Genomic DNA, 21,268 nt, shown 5'->3' with positions numbered 1-21,268 from the left:
TCCATGGTACTGGGGAAACTGCTGCTGGGGGAGTGATAGTAGCGGTGTCTGCTTTCCCTGGCTTTGGAGCGGTTGGGAATTCTGCACATACGTTGCGATCGGGAGCACGACTTGTAAAGATCCTTCCACCCTCACTTGTAGTGGCCCCTTTCTGACTGGACCGGGGTTTAGGGTTGGCGGTGCCTGTACCGGCGAACCCATGGGCAGGCAGGGCTCTTGACCGTTTCTTACCTGCCCTATCGTACTTCTGTGGCCTTCCCTGCATTCCGCCACAATTCCAGTACAGCAGTTCCTCGCTGTCTCTGTCCTTGGAAGCACGTGCGTGCTAGTCGTCCCCGGATTCCATTCCTCAGGAAGAGTCTCCAGGTGGTCGGGAATGTGCATTGGAGCAAAAGCAGCTTCCATCTTAGTAGCTATCATATTCGTTTATTAAATTGTACTGACAATAACCACAACAGCAGTGCGAGTATAAGACAGCTTTAATAAACTAATGTGAGGTCTTGTCTCTCTGCAAGATGAACCTGGAAGGCTAGACTGTAGCTCTGGACTGCTTTATATACAAGGTCACTGGGATGACCCCTGGTAACCTAGTGGTGTAATTACATATCACCACACTCACAACCCCCCCCCCCACCTCACCCCACTGCTTTGTTTGGGCACCTGCCTACATTTTGCTCTCACCTTGTTGAAGGACTCAATCCCAAAACAGTGTATTGTTATCTTTGCTACGTAAAGGCCATTGTTTGGCCTGCTGAATTTCACCAGCATTGTGTTTACACATGTAATCTACGTCACCCATTCTCAATGGGGGGGCCATTTGACCCCCCACCCCCCAGGGGCCACAGCACATTTAAGGGGGGGTCAGGGACTGAAATTTTCAATGATTTTTATCTAGTCAATTGGAGAGAAGTGCAGACGAAACCAATAAACTTGACTGCTTCACTGGGGGGGGGGGGGGGCCGTAAACTTGAGCACAGCGAGATTAGATGTACCCAGGTCGGATATATCCACACCAATGAAATCTAGATCACATGTACCCTAAATGAGATGTAATCCAGATTAGATGTAATCAGCTATCATTATTTTTAAAATTTAGGCATACATCACGGTGACAGGCCATCTCGGTGCACAAGCCTGTGCCGCCCAATTACACCCCTTTAGCCTACAACCTCTGGTGCATTTTGAATGGTGGGAGGAAAGGCCACGCAGACATGGGGAGAACATGCAAACTCCTTACAGGTAGCGCGGGATTCAAACCTCGGTCCCGATCGCTGTAATGGCATTGTGTTGACCACTATGGCAAGCGTGCCGTCCTATCTCCATTCCACATCATCTCATCCTCCGCGAAGTAGTTTGAGTTGAGCCGTGAACATCACCCTCAACTGTTCAAATTGCCCGACCTGTCCTTATCAATTTCCAACACGTTTTCAAAGTTCCTTTCCAAATTCAGCAGATTACCTTGATTAACTGAGTAACCTCTGCCTTTATTTTTTTGAGTAAAATACCTTCGGACCCTTCGACCACCTACTCCTTGATCACATTTCCTGAAGTGCCTGGGTTTGCTGCTGTGGCGTTCCAAAAGGAATTCCACCAACTGTTCCAGATGTGCTTGCATCTGCTCCTCCTGCAGAGCCTCGTTCCAGGGTTTATTGTAGAGCTGCTCCAACCTCACCTTTTGAACTTTGTTCGGGGCATCAGCTTGCTGCTGATGAGCAATGGAAGATGTTCTGTGGGGATTCCCATCTATTGTCAGCTCCGAGCAATTAGTTCAGTACTTCTCACAGGACATCTTCTCAACCAATAATGCTGGACAACATTTTTTTTCAAAAGATTTGCTTCCCGAAAAAAAATTGGGATGATGATAGACAATCTCAAGCTGAACACAAAGATCATTCCAGATTTGCTGTCTCATGTAGGAAGTTGGAGAAACATTAAATTAACTTTTATTGAATTCAGCATGTTTAATCGTATAACGATGCTGACACATTGTGTTAGTTCAACGGATCTAAAAACGTTTTGCCACTGGTTTTCATTTGTACTCAGCTTCTGATGCCTATCATGTCAGTGTCCAACAATAGTCGCCAGCATTGATGGATTCCAGTTTCCCTGATATCACTTTTCCATTGTCGCAGTGTCCTGGTGAAACCTTTCAGCATGTTCATCACTGACTGCACCGAGATCAGCAGGGAAAAAGTCCACGTGGGAAAACAGAAAATGAATTTTCAATGACAGGTTGCACTTTGCTTGAAGTAGACATAAAATGTGACAGGAAATCATAACAATGGGTTATATCTAAAAAACAGTACGTGATAGGAAAAAATTTAAGGTGATTTTTGTGATCAGCAGCCCATAATCCATAAAATACATCCAGAGGTGTTCAGGAAGCAAAATCTTCATTGTCCAGTGTAAATGAGTCTTGTCAATGCTGAAATCTGCTCACTGACCCAATACTTAACCTACTGCTTAACACCACTGGAATTAGATTCTCAATTCCCTCTTCCCCATGGCTTCGGCTGTTTAAATTAAATATCATTTGAGCTCTGTCTTTCCAAATCGTCCAGCTGCCTTTCTATTTCATTCAGTACAAGGCACTGGGGTAAACAATTGCAAGACCATTAGTTTGGTTGTCAGTGATCTGGAACCATTGTTTAATTAAACTTGATTTAGTACTCAAAAAAAATTGATGAAAATACAAAAAGAAACATTCATGAATCCCTTAGTCCTCCGCCCTATCCCACCACCCATCGGCAGTTAGGTTGAGGTTGGTTTGAGTCTGACTGGTTTCAAGCCAAGTTTGAGTTTGGTTGTTTGCTTATGAACTCCCTTTCCACTGAGTTGTGCCAATTCCCAACCATGGACATTGGTGCACCTCATGGAGCCATTGCCTTGCAACTCCAATGATCCAGGTTCCATCACGACCTCAGGGGCTGTCTGAGTGGAGTTTGCACATTCTCCCAGTGACCATGTGAGTTTCCCCGCATATTCCGTCCCTCCCACACCCGGACAGAAGGTTAATTGGCCGCTGTACATTCAAGTTCAAGGCAGCACGGTCAGTGCAACTTTATTACAGTGTCAGCAATCGGGACCAGGGTTCGAATCCCGCACTGTCTGTAAGGAGTTTGTACGTTCTCCCTGTCTCTGCGTGGATTTTCCCCAGGAGGTCCAGTTTCCTCCCACCATTCAAAATGTATCGGGGGTTGTAGGTTAATGGGGTGTGAACTGATAGGGCCTGTTACCACGCTCTATGTCTACATTCAAATTTTTTTTAATTATTATCATCTGACTATAATCAGGAGTTGAGTTACAGGGAAAGATTAATCAGGTTGGGACTTTATTGATTGGAGCATAGAAGAATGAGGGGAGATATGATAGAGGTTCACAAAATTATGAGGGGTATAGACAGTAAATGCGAGTATACTCTTTCTTAGTTTGGGAGAGATAAATTCAAGAGGGCATGGCTTTAGGGTGAAAGGGGAAAAAATTTGGGGAAACTTCTTCACTTGAGTGGTGGGAGTGTGGAACGAGTTGCCATCTGACGTGATAAATCTGGGCTCACTCCTAAATTTTAAAAATACATCAGATAGATACGTGGATGGGAGAGGTCTGGAAGGTTTTGGAATGAGTACAGGTCAGTTGGACTAGCAGTATGATGTTTTTGGCCCAAATGAGAAGGGCCGAATGGCCTGTTTTCCATGCTGTAGTGTTCTATGACTGTACATTTACAACCAGATGAAACAGCGATTCTCTGGGCCACACTACACACGCATACATACACTAATTTCTCGCTCAGCATATTATAATCACATACACACATATAAATATAAAATAATTCAAAATAATTTGCTCGTCTTACTTACGAGCCCCACTGCAGGACACCATTCATCAATCTCACAGCCTGCAGGAGGGAGCTATTTTCCAGCCTGGCAGCCCTGATTTTAATGCTCCTGTGCCTCCTTCCTGATGGCAGGAGGTGAAAGATTCTGTCTGCTGGATGGTAGGGATCCTCAATAATTTTTTGAGCCCGATTTAAGCAATCAATCGCTCTCAGTGAATGTCGACAAGAGAGAAAAAGGAGACCCCAGTGATCTTCTCAGCCATTTTGATGAACCTCTGTGTAGACTTCCGGTCAAAGCTTGGCAGCTAACGTATGGCCAGACACGACACCTTCAATACGTTCCTGTGAAATGTGGTCAAGATGGGGGCTGGTAGCCTTGCCCTCCTCAACGTGGCAAGTGGCAGAATTGTTCAGTGGGAAGAAAGTTTAGTGAGAGAATGAGATTTCTCTGTGAGATTCGATTCGTTTGTCAATATGCAATATGGGCCATGGGATCGCAGAAGTTTCCTCCAGTTCCCTGACTTTCCCTTCGGGACACAGCTCCATTCAACACCAAGCCATTCCACCATCTACTTGGTTAACTTTGGAACTATGAGCAAATTATCCCCCTTGTTTCAAAGACACTTTACAGAACGTTAAATAGCATATCTTATTGTCCAACCCGAACTTTCACTGCGGCCCAACACCAGCACAATCCCCTTGTCAAAATCCCCTCCTCATTGCAGGAACCTTGTGAAGGATTAGAGTGATAAACAGTGTGTTTCGTGCTGACTGAACCCTCTATTTTGCTAATGAGATGGGAGCAAATGTTGGAGGTGCCCCCTTGGCGCGTGAAAACAGAAATTCTGAGGGAACTCAGCCGGTCTTGCAGTGTCCATAGGAAGTAAAGATGTATAACCAACGTTTTGGGCCTGATCCCTTCCTTACCCTGAGTTCTCCCATAATTTCTGTGGATTTACTACAGACCCAGACTTTCGTGTTTTACTGCACCCTTGGCTAGGCCGAGCTAAGTGGCTGCCCACTTACTCCATGAGTGAATGTCGTCCAGGCTTTACTACATGTGGTCAATGACTGATCCATGTGTTGCAAAGTGGCTAAAGTTACAATTCCAGTGTGGATGTCCAATGCAATGTGACGGATGGCACTTTAAACATTCAATTCAACGCTGACATTTTCTTTAGAGTTACAATTAACTTGCAGTGCAGTGAAATAACCACCACTATAGCCCCACTCCTACCAGCCTACTGCAGGGGGCAACCATGGTACCTACGGGTAGGTAACATGGGAGACTGGCCCCACCTTGCCGACTGTCAATCACCGGCCCATATAAAAACTCAAGCCAGCCCTTTCCTCAACCGGTCGGGCACGTGGAACTGGAGGCCACCCGCATATCCAGTGCTTTCTCCTTTAAGCTGATTAAAGGCTGTTAATTGGTCAAGGGGCCAGTAAAAGGAGTAAAAGGGGAGGGAGCGGCCAGCGAGGAGTGGCGCACTGAGTGAGCGGGGCACTGAAGGAGTGGGACTTCCAGCCTTTGGCTCAACAGGCTTAGGCAAAAGCAGGCGAGGAGAAAGGTAAGTGGCATTATTTTAGCTCAGTCATGCTTATGGGGTTAGTGCTTTGTACTGGATGTCAGATGTGGGAACCATGGGTGAGTCCCACCCTCCCAAATAGCCATATCTGCGTCAGGTGCACCAAAATGAAGTTCCTTAAGGACTGAGTTGGGGAACTGGAGCTGCAACTTGAGGACCTACGGCTGGTAAGGGAGAGTGAGGAGTTGATAGATTCAGGGACATAGTTACCCCAAGACCAGATGTGTCAGGTAAGTGGGTAACTGTCAGGGGAGGGAAGAAAAATACCAGGAAAATGGAGAGCACACCTGTGAATATCCCTTTCAGTAACAGGTATATTTTGTTGGATGCTGTTGAGGGAGATGACCTGACAGAACCTGGCAGCAGTGACCAGGTCGCTGGCACTGAGCCTGCCATGGTGGACCAAAAGGTAAAGAGGAATGCAGTGGTCATTGGTGGACTCCATTGTCAGAAATACAGACAGGAGGTTCTGTGAGCCAGATAGGTATGCCCGCATGGTGTGCTGCCTCCCTGGTGCAAGGGTGCGGGATATCTCAAATCGGGTCCAGGGTATTCTAAAAGGGGAAGGCGAACAGCCTGATGTCTTGGTACATGTGGGTACCAATGACATAGATAAAAAGAAGGAGGAAGTACTGAAAAAGGATTACAGAGAGCTAGGACAGAAACTAAGAAATAGGACAGCCAGGGTGGTGATCTCTGGTTTGCTACCTGTGCCAAGTGCAACTGAGGACAAAAATGGAAGGTCAAGAAAAATGAATTTGTGGCTGAGGGGCTGGTGTAAAGGACAGGGTTTTGGCTTCTTGGATCATTGGGATCTCTTTTGGGGAAGGCATGATCTCTACAAGAAGGATGGGTTACACCTAAACCCAAAAGGGGTCAATATATTGGCAGCTAGGTTTGGTACAGCCGTCGGGTGCGGTTTAAACTAATTTGGCAGGGGGGGTGGGAACTTGTATGATAGGGCAAAGGACAGAAAAGATAAAACAGGAAAAGTTAGGTTAGGCAGCGAAAGTAAAAAAAATCAGAAAGAGCAAGGAGGGTGAAAAAAGCAAATCTGAAGGCTTTATATCTTAATGCAAGAAGCATTCGGAACAAGGTAGATGAATTAGCTGTGGAAATTGAGATAAACAAATATGATTTGATTGGGATTACAGAAACATGGCTGCAGGGTGGGCAAGCCTGGGAACTTAACATCCCGAGGTATCCGATATTTAGGAGGGATCGGCAAGAAAGAAAAAGGGGTGGGGTAGTATTGATGATGAGAGAAGGGACCGACACAATTGACAGAAAGGATATCAACTCGGAAGAAATCAATATGGGTAGAACTGAGGAATAGCAAGGGGTGGAAAACGTTAGTGGGGATGGTATATAGGCCTCCAAATAGTAGTGTAGAGGTGAGGGAAGGCATTAAAAGAGAAATTAGAAAAGCGTGCAATAAGGGAACAGCTGTCATCATGGGAGACTTTAATTTGCATATAGATTGGACTAGCCAAATTAGTAAAAATACTGAGGAGGAGGAATTCCTTGAATGTTTACGGGACGGTTATCTAGACCAATATGTCGAGGAACCAACTCGGGTGCAGGCCATTTTAGATTGGGTATTATGCAATGATAAGGGGCTAATCAGCAATCTTGTTATACGAGGCCCTTTGGGTAGGAGCGATCACAATATGATCGAATTCTCACTTGACATGGAGAGTGATGAAATTAAAATCGAGACTAAGGTCCTGAATTTAAATAAAGGGAATTATGATGGTATGAGACGGGAGTTGAGTAAGATTGATTGGGTAGTGTTTATGGGGGAGTTGACTGTGGATTGACAATGGAAAGCATTCACAGATCTAATGAAGAAATTGCAAAAATCATTTATACCGGTTTGGCATAAAAATAAACCAAAAAAGGTGACTCAACCGTGGATAACAAGGGAAATTAGAGACAGCATTAGGTCCAAAGAGAGAGCATATCAATTGGCCAATAAAAGTACCACAACTGAAGACTGGGGGCGTTCAAGATGCACCAAAGGAGGACAAAGGGATTAATCAAGAGAGCAAAAATAAATTACGAAAGTAAGCTTGCGGCAAATATAAAAACCGACTGCAAAAGCTTTTATAAATATGTCAAGGGAAAAAGATTGGTGAAATCCAGAGTAGGTCCTTTGCAGTCAGAATCAGGGGAATATATAATGGGGAATAAGGAAATGGCAGACCAATTAAATTCTTACTTTAGTCCTGTTTTTACAAGAGAGGATACAAATAACCTCCCAAGGATGTTGGGAAACATAGAGACTAATGCAAGGGAGGAACTGAAAGAAATCATTATCTCTAAGGACATGGTCTTGGGGAAATTGATGGGATTGAAGGCAGATAAATCCCAAGGGCCTGATAATCTACATCCTAGGGTATTTAAGGAAGTGGCCATTCAGATAGCAGATGCTTTAAGAATTATTTTCCAGAACTTGATAGACTCAGGATTAGTACCCATTGATTGGAGGGTAGCTAATGTTACCCCACTATTTAAAAAGGGGGTAGAGAAAAAGCGGGGAATTATAGACCGGTGAGCCTTACATCAACAGTGGGCAAAATGATGGAATCCATTATTAAGGATGTAATAGCGGAGCATATGACTAGCAGAGAAGGGATCGGACAGAGTCAACATGGATTTACAAAAGGTAAATTGTGTTTGACAAATCTATTGGAATTCTTTGAGATGGTGACAGGTAAAATAGATGGGGGAGAGCCAGTGGATGTGGTGTACCTGGAGTTCCAAAAGGCCTTCGATAAGATCCCGCATAAACAACTGGCTTACAAAATCAAGGCTCATGGGATTGGGGGCAAAGCATTGTTGTGGATTGAGAACTGGCTGGCAGGTAGAAGACAGAGAGTTGAGATAAATGGCTCGTTTTCTGAGTGGCAGGCGGTGACCAGTGGGGTGCCACAGGGATCTGTACTGGGACCCCAGCTGTTCACAATTTACATTAATGATCTGGATGAGGGGATTGGATGTAATATCTCCAAATATGCAGATGACACTAAGCTAGGAGGGGTTGTGTGCACGGAAGAGGGGGTCAGGAAGCTCCAGTGTGATTTGGATAAATTGAGGGACTGGGCAGATACATGGCAAATGCACTACAATGTGGATAAATGTGAGGTTATCCACTTTGGTAATACAAACCGGAAGGCAGATTACTATTTGAATGGCAATAGATTAAGAGATGGGGAAGTGCAGAGAGACCTAGGGGTACTTGTACACCAGTCTCGGAAGGCGAGCATGCAGGTACAGCAGGCGGTTAAAAAGGCAAATGGTATGTTGGCCTTCATATCAAGAGGGTTTGAGTATAGGAACAAGGATACCTTACTGCAGCTGTACAGGGCCTTGGTGAGACCACACCTGGAGTATTGTGTGCAGTTTTGGTCACCTTATCTAAGGAAGGATGTTCTTGCAATGGAGGGAGTGCAGAGACGATTCACCAGGCTGATACCTGGAATGGCAGGAATGACTTATGAGGAAAGATTGCGCAAATTGGGATTGTACTCGCTGGAGTTTAGAAAATTGAGAGGGGATCTCATAGAGACCTATAAAATTCTGGCAGGACTGGACAGAATGGATGCAGATGGGATGTTTCCAATGATGGGAAAATCCAGAACCCGGGGCCATGGTTTGAGGATAATAGGCCAACCATTTAGGATCGAGATGAGGAGGAATTTCTTTACCCAGAGGGTGGTGAATCTGTGGAATTCATTGCCACAGAGGGCAGTAGAGGCAGGTTCATTAAATATATTTTAGAGGGAATTAGATATATTTCTTCAGTATAAGGGTATTAAAGGTTACGGAGAGAAGGCGGAGACGGGGTACTGAACTTTAAGATCAGCCATGATCTCGTTGAATGGCGGAGCAGGCTCAAAGGGTCGAATGACCTACTCCTGCTCCGATCTTCTATGTTTCTATGTTTCTATGTACAGTCTTTTGAATTTTGAGTTGTTTGCTGCACCACGTGCAGTGAACAGTCTCATTCCTTTTAATGCAGATTTTTGATTGTAGAAGCCAGCTTCTTCAGCCTCTGCAGTGGTTTCAGTAAGCACCCCCCACCCCAACAGTTGTGGGGGTCAGATATCCATAGCTTAGACTCAGTAACAATGAAAGGAACATGGTTGCGTGTCGTCGAATACTCTATCAGACTTCCACAGGTGCACTGCGGAAAGTACAGTCCACTGACTGGCTGCATCACCGTCTGGTTTGGCAAGTTGATTGCCCAGGAATGCAGAGGGCAACACACATAGTCCGGCCGATCACAGGCGCCGACCTTCCATCCATTGAAGGCATCGATGTGAGGAGCTGCCTTGGAAAGGCCACCAACATCGTAGGGACCCCTTACCATTTTTCTCTCTGTAGTTTTTTTCTTTTTCTTTTATATAAATCAACATATTTAATTAAGTTTTAAATAGTGTGATATATGATTTTCATTAATTGTTATATATAACCATGTAACCATATAAAAATTTACAGTCTGGAAACTGGCCATATCGGCCTTTTTAGTCCACACCGATTTACGTGAAACTCCAATAATTCTACCTCCCCTCTCCCATGCCCATAACCCTTCAACCCCCTCACATCCATGTATTCATCTAGCCTCCTCTTAAATGACAGAATTGACCCTGCCGCACGACCTCTTCCGGTAGATCATTCCACTCAGCTACCACTCTCTGAGTGAAGAAGTAAAGTTTCCCCCCATAACCCTTAACTTATGACCCCTTGTTCCAATCTCCCCTACCCTCAGGGGAAAGAGCCTATTCACATTTACTCTATCTATTCCTTCATAATTTTAAGTACCTCTATTAAATCCCCTCTCAACCTTCTACGTTCCAATGAATAAAGTCCCAGTCTACTCAATCTTCCTCCGTATTCTAGAGACTGCATCCAGGCAACATTTTTGTAAACCTTCTTTGCACCTTATTTATTCAAAATAAAAGTTAAAATGATCATTTTATCAAGTGAAATTTATTAAATTAGCATTGGCGGTGTCAAGGAAGTGTATTGCCATGACTTGGAAACCAGGCAATCATTTAGGTATGGAGAGATGGAATGTGGAAATTCAAAGTTGCAGAAAATAAATATCCTCCTTTTTTTACAAATTTGAAGCCTGTAGAATGCAAAGTTTAGGTAAAATATACGTAAGGCCTATGTTAACTCTTCCTCCCTAAAATGGTTGTACAAACACAGCAGGATCCCAGTGCGTGAACTGACCCTTCATGCAATCCAGGAAACTATTTGTCTCACTTTTCTATAACTATTTATCATGTTTATATTCTTTCTTCATGCACTATTTTTGAGACGGAGGGGTACAAGGAGAGAGGGAGGGGGATACAAGGAGAAGGGAGAGGAGGGAGTGGGGAAAATCCATCATGCAATCATTGTAATTTTAAATTCGATCAATATTGGTCTACTTGAGAGTTTATTAATTACATGTATGGAAAATTATAAATAAAATATTCCAAAAACGTTATGCTGGAGGGAACTCAGCCATGTCTATAGGCGGTAAAGATATGTTATCAGGCGTAGTGAACTGAGATTCACTAGAAGTGTCCTGTACTGATGACTGGTCCCGCCTCCCGGCTCCTTCCCTGAGGACCTATATATAACCCTAGTTTCCCACCTAAATCCAGAACCCCTCTGAAACCTGTTCATGAACCCTACCTATGTTGTAAGCTAATAAAAGCATTAGTTCTCCCTCCAATCGAGTGTGAGCTTTTATCTACACCTGTGTAGGCCTGGATTTAACCATTAAGCAATATAACCACGTGCTCAGGGCACCAAGGGAAGGGGGAACCACAGAGTCTTTTCCCACTGTTGGATTTACCATGGTGCCCCTGAACTCGGGCCCCACAAATGTATTATGTCCCATTCAGCACTTATTGAATCTTAATGACTTGTCAGTTAGACCATGGAAGGGTCGAGGGGAAACCATTGTTGGGCTGTGATTAGGGCATCAGTTGGCCTGTGTGTTCCTGATGTTTTGGGCCTGACCCCTTCTTCAAGGGATGGATGGTGTCCTGTGGGGAACAGTCGGGGAAGGTATATTGTACCGCATATACTTAGCACCTGACCAGTGATCAAGAATGTGAACGAGCACACATCACAAAGCCATACATGTGCGCAGAATGGTGCTGTCTTCTCTCTTGGCCCATTACAATGCTTGTGCCACCTCCTTCCCACAGGTGCCGATGCCATCCTGCACGCTGAATTGGTTCCCCTGCTGATAATGAAACTGCGCACCGAGCTCGATGAGATTCAGGAGCTGATCTTGAAGTCCCTGCACTTCTGTTTGCTGGTGGACACGAAGCAAGCCCTGGATGCTGAAGGTGTCACGGTGCTGAAGGCCAAGCTCACTCATAGCTCTGAGGCCATCAGGAGTCTGGCTGCACAAGCACTGATGGACATCAGGTAGGGATCACTCTGGATATCAGACAAGGTTTTGTTCCATATGCAACAGTTTTAATCAGGTGGGATTGGATTGTAGCCCATGCATGGTGTTACTCTCTAAAGAAGTCACTAAAAAGTATCATTGATCAAGGAGAGGTTTTAGTGTGGGAGAGGAATGCAGCATGTTAAATTTTTAATTTTAAAATTAGATATAGAGCAGGGTAACAGACCCTTCCAGCCCACATCTGTGCTGCCCAATTACACCTGTGTGGGTTTCCTCTGGGTGTTCTGGGTTCCTCTCACCATTCGAAACATACTGGGGATGCAGGCAATTAGGTGCATTTGGACAGCACAGGCTCTGGGCCAGAAGGGTCTGATACGATGTGATATGTCCAATTTTTTAAATTAAAAATCTCTTCTTTACCTACTCCTGAATTTATTTATTTTTCTCTCTCTAATTTTTCTTTTTCATTTTTTAAATTTTAATTTTAGTGGTGTAGTACCATTCCGGCCCACAAGGCCGTGCCCACAAATACACAAATTAACCCACAAACCCTGTACACTTTGAAGGGTGGGAGGAAACCAGAGCGCCCAGAGGAATCCCATGCAGACTCATGGGGAGTGGGGGGAGAATGTACAAACTCCTTACAGACAACGTGGGATTCAAACTCAGATCGTTGACGCTGTAACAGCGTTGTGATAACTGCAACACTAACTGCCTATTCCTCAATCTGTCTCTCTGGACCCCTCCCCCAGACCTTTTCACCCTTTATACATGGAATTCCATTTAACCTGCTTTAGTCTTGATGAGAGATTCACACCCAAAATGTTGTCTGACCTGCTGAGTTCATTTTACATTTAGACCTGCAGCATGGTAACAGGCCATTTAGACCCACGAGCTCGTGCTGCCCAATTTACACCCAATTAACCTACACCCCACCGGTATATTTCGAACAGTGTGAACAAACCGGAGCCCTCGGGGAAAACCCACGCAGACACCAGGGAGAATATACAAACTCCATACAGACAGCGCGGGATTCAAACCCCGGTCCTTGATCGCTGGCGCAGTAAAGGCGTTAACCACCACCCCAACCGTTCCGCCCCTCCACCAATTTTGTTTGCTCATGGTTCCAGCTTCAGCGGATTTTTTAGTTTCACTTCAACAAAAGATCTGTCTTCACAACTGAAATTTCGTTTTTTAATTTCATTAACTGCAACTGTGAATTTTTATTTATCTTTCCTTTGATATTTATCATCTTATTTGCTCTCTTGTGGTAATTTAAATTTTTACTATTCTATTCGATTTATTTTATAAGAACAAAATAAATTGGAGCAGGAGTGGGACATTGGCCCATTGGGGGCCTGCTCTGCCATTTAATAATATTATGGTTGATTCCACCTACCTGCCTTTCTCCATAGTATGCAAAAAAGCTAACTAACTCTGGCTTAAATGAGGAAGCCTCGGCTGCTTCCTTGGGTAGAGAATTCCACAGTCTCACTACTCACTGGGAAAAGCAGTTCATCCTCAGTTCTGGCCTAAATCTACTCCCCCGCATCTTGAGGCTATGTCCCCTAGTTCTAGTCTCATCTACCAGCAGAAACAAACTTCTGGCTTCGATCCCATTAACATGTTTCTATAAGATCCCTTCTCACTCCTCTGAATTTCGGCATGAATAGTTCCAGGCAACACAATCTCTACTCATTCCCTCATTTCTGGAAGCAACCTAATGAACCTCCTTCTGCACCACCTCCGAGGCCAATGCATCTTTCCTCACGTAAGGACAGCAGAACTGTGTACAGTCCTCCAGGTGCCATCTCACCAGTACCTTGTATAACCTCCCTACTCCTAAATTCAATCACTCCAGCAACGAAGGCTTTGTCTCCTTAATTACCTGCTGAGCCTGCAAACCTGTAACATACCTGTGTGGTTGCAGCAAGTAAGGATATCTGTACATTGTAGTTATGTATATGACAATAAACTTACATTGAACATTAATAGACAAACTGATTCTCACAGCACAGTTGTGTTGTCCACTGTGAGTGTGCAGCTGGGATTATCCTGGAGCCTGAGTAACCTCGATACCTTCATCCCATAAGCTTCAGAATTTACGTGATGGCTGCCTTTTCTGCATCCCTCTGATCTGTCTGACGCCGTGTTTGCACCATGTCAGCCCACCAGGCAATAGCTGGAGATAAGCAAATTCCTTTTCCACGTGGATGGAGAGACTTTCTGAAGTAGGACAGCATGGCGGGCCCTGCCTTACAATGGCAGAGACCCAGCATCGGTGGTTGCCTCTATTTATAAAGCCCAGGATCCTGAATTATTTTCAACAACTCTCAATCCACCCTTTGAATGAGGCCCATAAATAATATAGAAAACACTACAGCACAGTACAGGCCCTTCAGCCCTCGATTTTTTGCCAACCCATATTTTCCTTTAAAAAAATAAATCCTCCCTACCCCGTAACCCTCTATTTTCCCTTCATCCATGTGCCTGTTTAAGAGTCTTTTAAATGCCCATAATGTTTCAGCCTCCACTACCATCCCAGGTAAGGCATTCGAGGCACGGTTGGCGTAGTGGTTAGCGCAACACCGTTGCAGCACCAGCGATCAGGGTTCAAATTCTGCGCTGCTTGTATGTTTCCCCCCCCCCATGTCTGGGGGGTTCTGGTTACCTCCCACCGTTCGAAAAGTACAGGGGTTGTAGGTTAAATAGGTGTAATTGGGCAGCATGGGCTAGTGGGCCGAAATGGCCTGTTACCATGCTGTATGTCTAAATTTAATTTAAATTTTAAAAGCTCACTGTGTAAAAAACATACCCCTGATGTCTCCCCTAAACTCCCCTTCCTTCATTTTGTCCTCTGGTGTTTGCTGATCCTGTCCTGGGAAACAAGTGCTGGCTGTCCACCCTATCTATTGCCTCTCAGAATCTTGTAGACCTCTATTAAGTCTCCTCTCATCCTTCTCCACTCCAAAGAGAAAAGTCCCAGCTCTTCTAACTTTGCCTCATAAGCAACGTTCTCTCCAATGTTTAGTAGTCAGTGTGACCAGAAATCTTAAGCTGTGCAATTTTTTTCCCTGTGACAACAGTATATGCGTACTGAATGCTTGTGCAAATGTAAACTTGAAATTCTTTCAAGATCAGTTTGGCACAGCTTATCTATCATGGCTAATAAAACTGTACTGGCATCTTTTAATGTAATGCCAGTATGATTATGACTTGTTTAATCGACTAACTAGTTAACAGGAACAGTGAGCTAATAAGAGATTCTTTTCAATAAGTATAATTATTAATTACTACATTATTTTAGGTCACTAACCTTTTGTGTGCACATTAATTTCCTTTGTATGCTGGTCGCAGAATCTGTGTGCATGCACACAGCTTGGAGGGAACAGTGCTCATAAGACTTGTTTCCCAATCTAGGCAGCATCCTGGTGAGTCTCCTCTGCACCCTCTCCACGGCTTCCACATCCTTCCTATAATGCCCAAGTCAGAGTCATTAAATGAGTCCCTGATTGAGTTTGTCGGTGAGGAGTCTGATGGTGGAGGGGTAGCAGCTGTTCCTGAACCTGGTGGTGTGAGTCTTGTGGCACCAATACCTCATTCCTGATGGCAGCAGCGAGAACAAAGCGTTTGCTAGGTGGGGCGGATCCTTGATGATTGATGCTGCTGGGCTGTGGCCACTACCTTTTGGAGGGCTTTACACTCAGGGGTATTGGTGTCCCCATACCAGACCGTAATGAAGCCAGTCAGCACAGAGGAAGTGAATGCTTTGGACGGTTGATGGATGCCAATCAAGCTATGTCCTGGGTGGTCTCGACCTGCTTAAAAGATGGAACTGTACTCACCCAGGTGGTAAAGACTATCCCACCACACTTCTAATGTGTGCCTTGCAAATGATCGAGAAGTCTTGGAATATAGGGGTGGCACATTCGTTACGAGATGAACAACTTTGTGGCTGCTCTGATTACATTGTCTGGTCCAGTTGAGTTTCTGGTCAGTGGTGACCCCCAGAATATTAATGGTGGTCTTGGTTAGACGCCCGCTTGTTGGCGATGCACCTACGTTACCTTCCGCCTGGATGTTGTCTTGGTCTTGCTGCCTGCAGGCACGGACAGCTCCATTCGCGTGAAGAGTTGAACATCCTCACGAGCACCCCCACTTCTGACCTGACCATTAAACAGAGCTGAGGCTTGTGACACTGTACAGGTACGGGCAGCCCAGGCTTGCCCCCAGCAGCAACACAACAGTGTGGGCGCATGCTACGATGGTCAGCCATCGTTGTTTTTGGTGGGGGCAGTGGGGGGGGGGGGGGGAAATGGGGGTGATAGTTAGCTATTTCCTCTTCTGCTGTGATTCTGTGTAAGATTTTGGCATGAAATGATTTGACTCAAACAGAAAATTCTTGGGTTTTTTTTACATTTAGCACCCCTTTAGAAGGGAAAAACAAATTGTGTGAAGAGGAGGTGATTCCAATCCTTGTGGAGCTACTCAGTGACCCAAACCACAAGGTCAGGGCGGCAGCAGCAGGAACTCTGATGTTTGCCACGGTTACTACACAAGGTGAGTGACCGGCAGTCAGCGTGGAAGGGGCTGATTTCATTTTCTGACTGCGCTAACCCTGTCTCCCAATTTATTGTTCTGACCCAAGCGTGGTTTATCTCCATTCAGAATTCTCAATGTTCCCATCTGCTTTCAAATGCGGAGAACCTTTCAGCGAATTCCTTTTCCTTCGTCTCTCGCTGTGTGAATCCTTTTATAATCTTTTTTATAACTATAAGGGGAAGCAGGGTTGACGTAGCAGTTAGCATGACCCCTTTACAGCACCAGCAATCAGGGTTCGAATCCCGTGCAGTCCGTCAGGAGTTTGTACATTCTCCCTGCGTCTGCGTGGGTTTTTCCCAGGGACTCAGTTTCCTCCCACCCTTCAAAGAAACGTAGGTTATTGGGGTGTAAAATGGGTGGCAAGGACCTGTAGGGCTGAATTGCCCTGTTTTACAGTGCTGTACGCCTAAATTTGAAATCCATCATGTTTCGGCAAGGTTGACTCCCAGTGTGTCGATCGTCTCATTCCACCCCCCCCCACCAGTCTCATGTGCCCCCTTCCACTCCGTCTTTTCACATTGCACTGGGCATCATGCTAGTCAGTCATTAGTTGGAATTGGGGGTGGTTAATGATAAGCGAGCAAGTCCATGACGGTCAGGCCCAGCACACGGTGCCACAGCCCTAATTGGTGAAGCTTAGGCTGAAATTTCAGTAACATTCCCTCATGAGATGGTCCAGAAGAGGGAAATGGATCAGAACCACCCACCTGTTGCATGGAGCACTCATTCCCCCATTCCCCCATTGCAAACTTCAGGGCTGTAGAGTCATGCGTTGGATCAGAACAGTGGTGTAGGGTGGCACAGTGGTACCACAGGCGGACCTGCTCTCTCACAGAGCCAGCGGCCTAGGTTCAATCCTGTCCTCAGGTGTTGCCTACGTGTTCTTCCTGTGGCCACATGGGTTTTGTCCAGATGCTCCTGTTTCCTCTCACATTGTAGGTTAATTGCAGACCGTAAATTGTCCCCAGTGTGTTGGTGAGTGATAGAATCAAATGGGATGTTTCAATGAGTGGGTAGGAGGAAGTAGTGGGCTGAATGGCCCGATTTCATGCTGTAACTTTTTATGATCCTAGAATAAACCCATCTCGGCTCTGACTGAATATCAGGCACCCATTCCCACCAATTCTAAACTAATCCCATTTCATTTCACCCTCACATTCCCAACAACCTCTCAGATTCCATTGCCCCCTCTATACTCAGGGGCCATTTACAGCAGCCAATTGATCCACCAGCCTGCACGTCTTTGGGGACCTTGGAGGAAGCTGGAGCTCCCGCAAAGTTGCAGGGGGATCCTGCAAACTCCACGCAGCCAGCACCCCGATCGAAGCCAGGTGGCTGGAGCAGTGAGGGGCCGGTTCTTTTGGCTGGCCACACCAACGTGGATTGGGACTGGCGTCAGAAAGGTGCTCCATGTGGCACTCCAAGGTCTATGTCCTCCAGGAAAGGTCTTCACTTCAGGATCAGCTGTGCTCATGGCTGGATGAATGACTGGCACTGGGTCGTGGAACCTGAATATCTGACACAAGAGAGTGAAGAAGGGAGTGGGTGGCAATTACCTTTGATTCTAATTAAAGGAAATTAGGAGAGATGGGAACAAGTTGAGCTGGTACTCTAGTGGGGGGGGGGTCATGTCTACGTGGCTCAGAAGTCTACAAATGGTGCATGACATGGATTGAGGAGTGACCCAAGTGTGGCGCAGGGGGTTGAGGATTCGACTGTGACTGTTTCCTTCTAGGAATGGCTTCATAGATTCCTTCTATCCCCCTGCACCCCACCCCCGACCTTTGTGGCTTTAATTTTCTGCAGTATGGTTCGATTTTAAAAAACAGTGGAAAAGCTGCATCAGCAGTTGCCACTGGAGCAAGTAGTTTGGCCAGGCCGAGCTCTCCTGGTGAATTGGGTCAGTTTCCCGACAAATGGGGAGCAAAGAAGAAGCATAACAGGGGATTCATCGTGGGGCAGAGGAGCCCAGACTCCAGTTTAGGCAGGGACAAGAAAGCAGAGGGACTGGTGATGAGAAGCAGAATCAGAATATATTGCTCTGCAGCAGCAATCACAGTGCAAACATCCACCTTACCATATGACCATAAAAAATAAACATAATAGTGCATGAAAAGTCAGGCAGCATCTGTGGTTCATTCATCATACACCTGTAGAAGTTTGAGAGTCTTCAGTGACAGACCGAGGCTGATCAGAGTGCGGTTTGGGGAGAGCTTCAATCGTCGGAGGTGGGGCTGGTGGGGGGGGGGGGGGTATTGGGGAGGGGTAGGATTGGAGGTGTTGTGATCTTGTTGGAGATGGAGATGGAGATGGAAGGAGTTATTATCATCATCTGTGGGAGCTACCTGAATGGGGAGGTTGAATCCATTGTGGCAACATTGTGGGTGATTGATTGAGAGTGGATATAAGCCAGATACCATTGACCCTTTGGGCAGGGACCTGTTCTGTAATGAAGCACTTTTGCCAGGGCTCCCTTTCCTAGAAGTCATTGGTGCCGAATAGGTCATCCCACTAGGTATTTAGGCAGGCAAAGGCGGGGAGGGGGAGGTGTCAGAGGGTATAGAAGGCAAGGCCTTCCTGGCCCCCTCAAAGGTTCCCCTATCACATCAATGTACTCCAGGACTGGCCATTGTTGACACACCATCGAGGATCAAGGCCACAGCATATGATCTCTCTGCAGCAGGTTCCGTTTCGAGGGGTATGGGCCAAACACAGGCAACTTGGGTGAGTTGGGCCAAAGAGCTTGTTTCCTCGCTATAACATTCTAAAACTGCCATCTGTGCAAGAATGCCAAAGTGTGGTCACAATTGCTTTGAAATATTTTGTCCCTTGTAGGCAGAAGCTGTGAACTGCCGCAGTTATCGCCCAATAAACTGTGCAGAGTGGAGGGTCCCCTTGGTTCAAGTGGAGACCAATGGACATTTTGGACACAGGCTTGGTGCATGGAGTCAATGGATTGACATGGCTGTGGCCAGCAAGTGAGAGGTTGTAGCAATGAAGGCTGGTGGTGGCTGAGCAAGGTATATAAAATTAAGAGGGACCTTCTTAGAGTAATTGGAAAGGTGCTATTTTCCCGAGTAGCGGGAGACTACATTCAGGAACATTTTGTCAGCCAGAGGGTGGAGGAAGTGACGACGAGACCATCTGGAAGGTTGCTGGAAGCAGAGACATTCTCTATTGCTCGGGAATATGGGCCAGAAGGCCGGAGAACTACCGGACACAGAACATTCTGTGTTAAGCTGGGTGGCTCTTCCTCCACTGGCCTGGATCCGATGGGCTGAATGGCCTCCTATGCCAGGTTGATGCAACCCTGATGATATTAAAGGTCTCACTTCTGACTAGACCTGTGTTAGAACCAGTAGGGTGCTACCCCTCTCATGTACAGCTCCCACACCAACACACTCTCAAAGGCCTATGGGATGCTGGGCTTCATTAGTCAAAGGATTGAGTTCAAGAGTCGAGAGGTCATGTGGCAACTCTACAAATCTCTGGTGAGACCACACTTAGAATATTGTGTTCAGTTCTGCTCACCTCATTACAGGAAGGATGTGGAAACCATGGAGAGGGTGCAGAGGAGACTCACCAGGATGCTGCCTGGATTGGGAACGAAATTTTACAAATATAAGCAGAGCTGGGACTTTTCTCTTTGGAGTGAAGAAGGATAAGAGGAGGTTTAATAGAGGTCTACAAGATCTGAGAGGCAGAGATAAGGTGGACGGTCAGCGCCTGTTTCCCAGGATGGGAGTAGCAAACACCAGAGGACATGTGTACAAAGTGAAGGGAAGGAAGTTGAGGGGAGACATCAGGGGTAAATATTTTTTTTACACAGAGAATTGTGGGAGCCAGGAATTCCTTGTCAGGGTGGTTGGTGGAGGCTGAAACATTCGTGGCATTTGAGACTCTTAAACATGTACATGGATGAAGGCAAAATAGAGGGTTATGGGGTAGGAAGGGTTTAGGTTTTTTCTTATTTTGGTAGAAATATTTGGGTTGGCACAACTTTGAGGGCCGAAGAGCTTATACTGTGCTGTAGTTCTATGCTTCCATCAGTTCTCCCACTCACCCACACATTGGCCAATTAGCTCCCAACCAACTTTGGTAAGTGGGAGGACACTGGAGAAGCTGAAGGTGGCAAAAACACACCAAACTGCTGGGGAACTCAGTTGGTCTTTCCAGCGTCTGTAGGAGACAGAGATACGTCACCGACATAACGGGCAAGAGCCCTCCTTCAAGGAATAAGCAGGACGACCCAGAAGCAGGAAATCTCAGAAGGTCTCAGAATTCAGGTGATGCTGGGCTTGGGGGGGAGGGGGACCCAGACCAACAGAAGGTGTTGATTGTATATGATAAGGGACGAGGTAAGAATTTATCGTGTCTGTGCGAAAGGAGACAGGGAAGGGAGGGACAGAGCTGGAGGAAGGCGACGGGGGAAGAAGTGAGGATTGGGGGAGGTTTAATGAATGCCAGAGGTCGACGTTAATGCCATCCATTTGGAGGGTGCCCAGTGGGAAGATGAGGTGTTACTCCTTCCCTTTGTGAGTGGAGATATACTTGGTTACAGAGAGACCAGGCAAGCTCAAACCAGACAGCAGGTTCATGAGCTGGTAGCTCTGCTTGAAGCAACCTGCCACTTTCCTCTCATTGTGCCAGACCAGAGAGTAGAGACAACCACAAAACCCTCATCTCCTTCTCCAAATGAAAGGTTCAGCAGGGGCCAGAGCATTGTGGTAGTGAGGGCCTTGCATCGTTTTCAATGGGACCAGCTTCTGGGACGGAGGTCATTGCTGTGGGCTTAACAGTGCACCCAGAATGGCTACACCT

The 21,268-nt window shown here is 46.0% G+C and overlaps 1 protein-coding gene across 2 annotated transcripts in view; it reads left to right on the top strand.

Moving 5' to 3' along the window:
- The window catches only part of rsph14 (radial spoke head 14 homolog), a 674,463-nt gene that overhangs the window by 646,931 nt on the left and 6,264 nt on the right, over positions 1-21,268 (top strand). The window contains exons 4-6 of one of the 2 annotated variants that reach the window (XM_069933648.1): positions 11,637-11,862; positions 16,269-16,405; positions 17,623-18,074. In XM_069933648.1, the coding sequence (XP_069789749.1) occupies positions 11,637-11,862; positions 16,269-16,405; positions 17,623-18,029 (770 nt within the window). In that variant the 3' untranslated portion in view covers positions 18,030-18,074. Of the gene's footprint in view, positions 1-11,636; positions 11,863-16,268; positions 16,406-17,622; positions 18,075-21,268 lie in introns of those variants that run through there. The other variant, XM_069933649.1, reaches the window with a different exon arrangement.

This window comes from Narcine bancroftii, chromosome 4 (assembly GCF_036971445.1).
Source record: "Narcine bancroftii isolate sNarBan1 chromosome 4, sNarBan1.hap1, whole genome shotgun sequence".
NCBI lineage: Eukaryota > Metazoa > Chordata > Chondrichthyes > Torpediniformes > Narcinidae > Narcine > Narcine bancroftii.
Note: the sequence above shows the minus strand (reverse complement) of the source record. Positions and strands in the feature narration are given on the sequence as shown.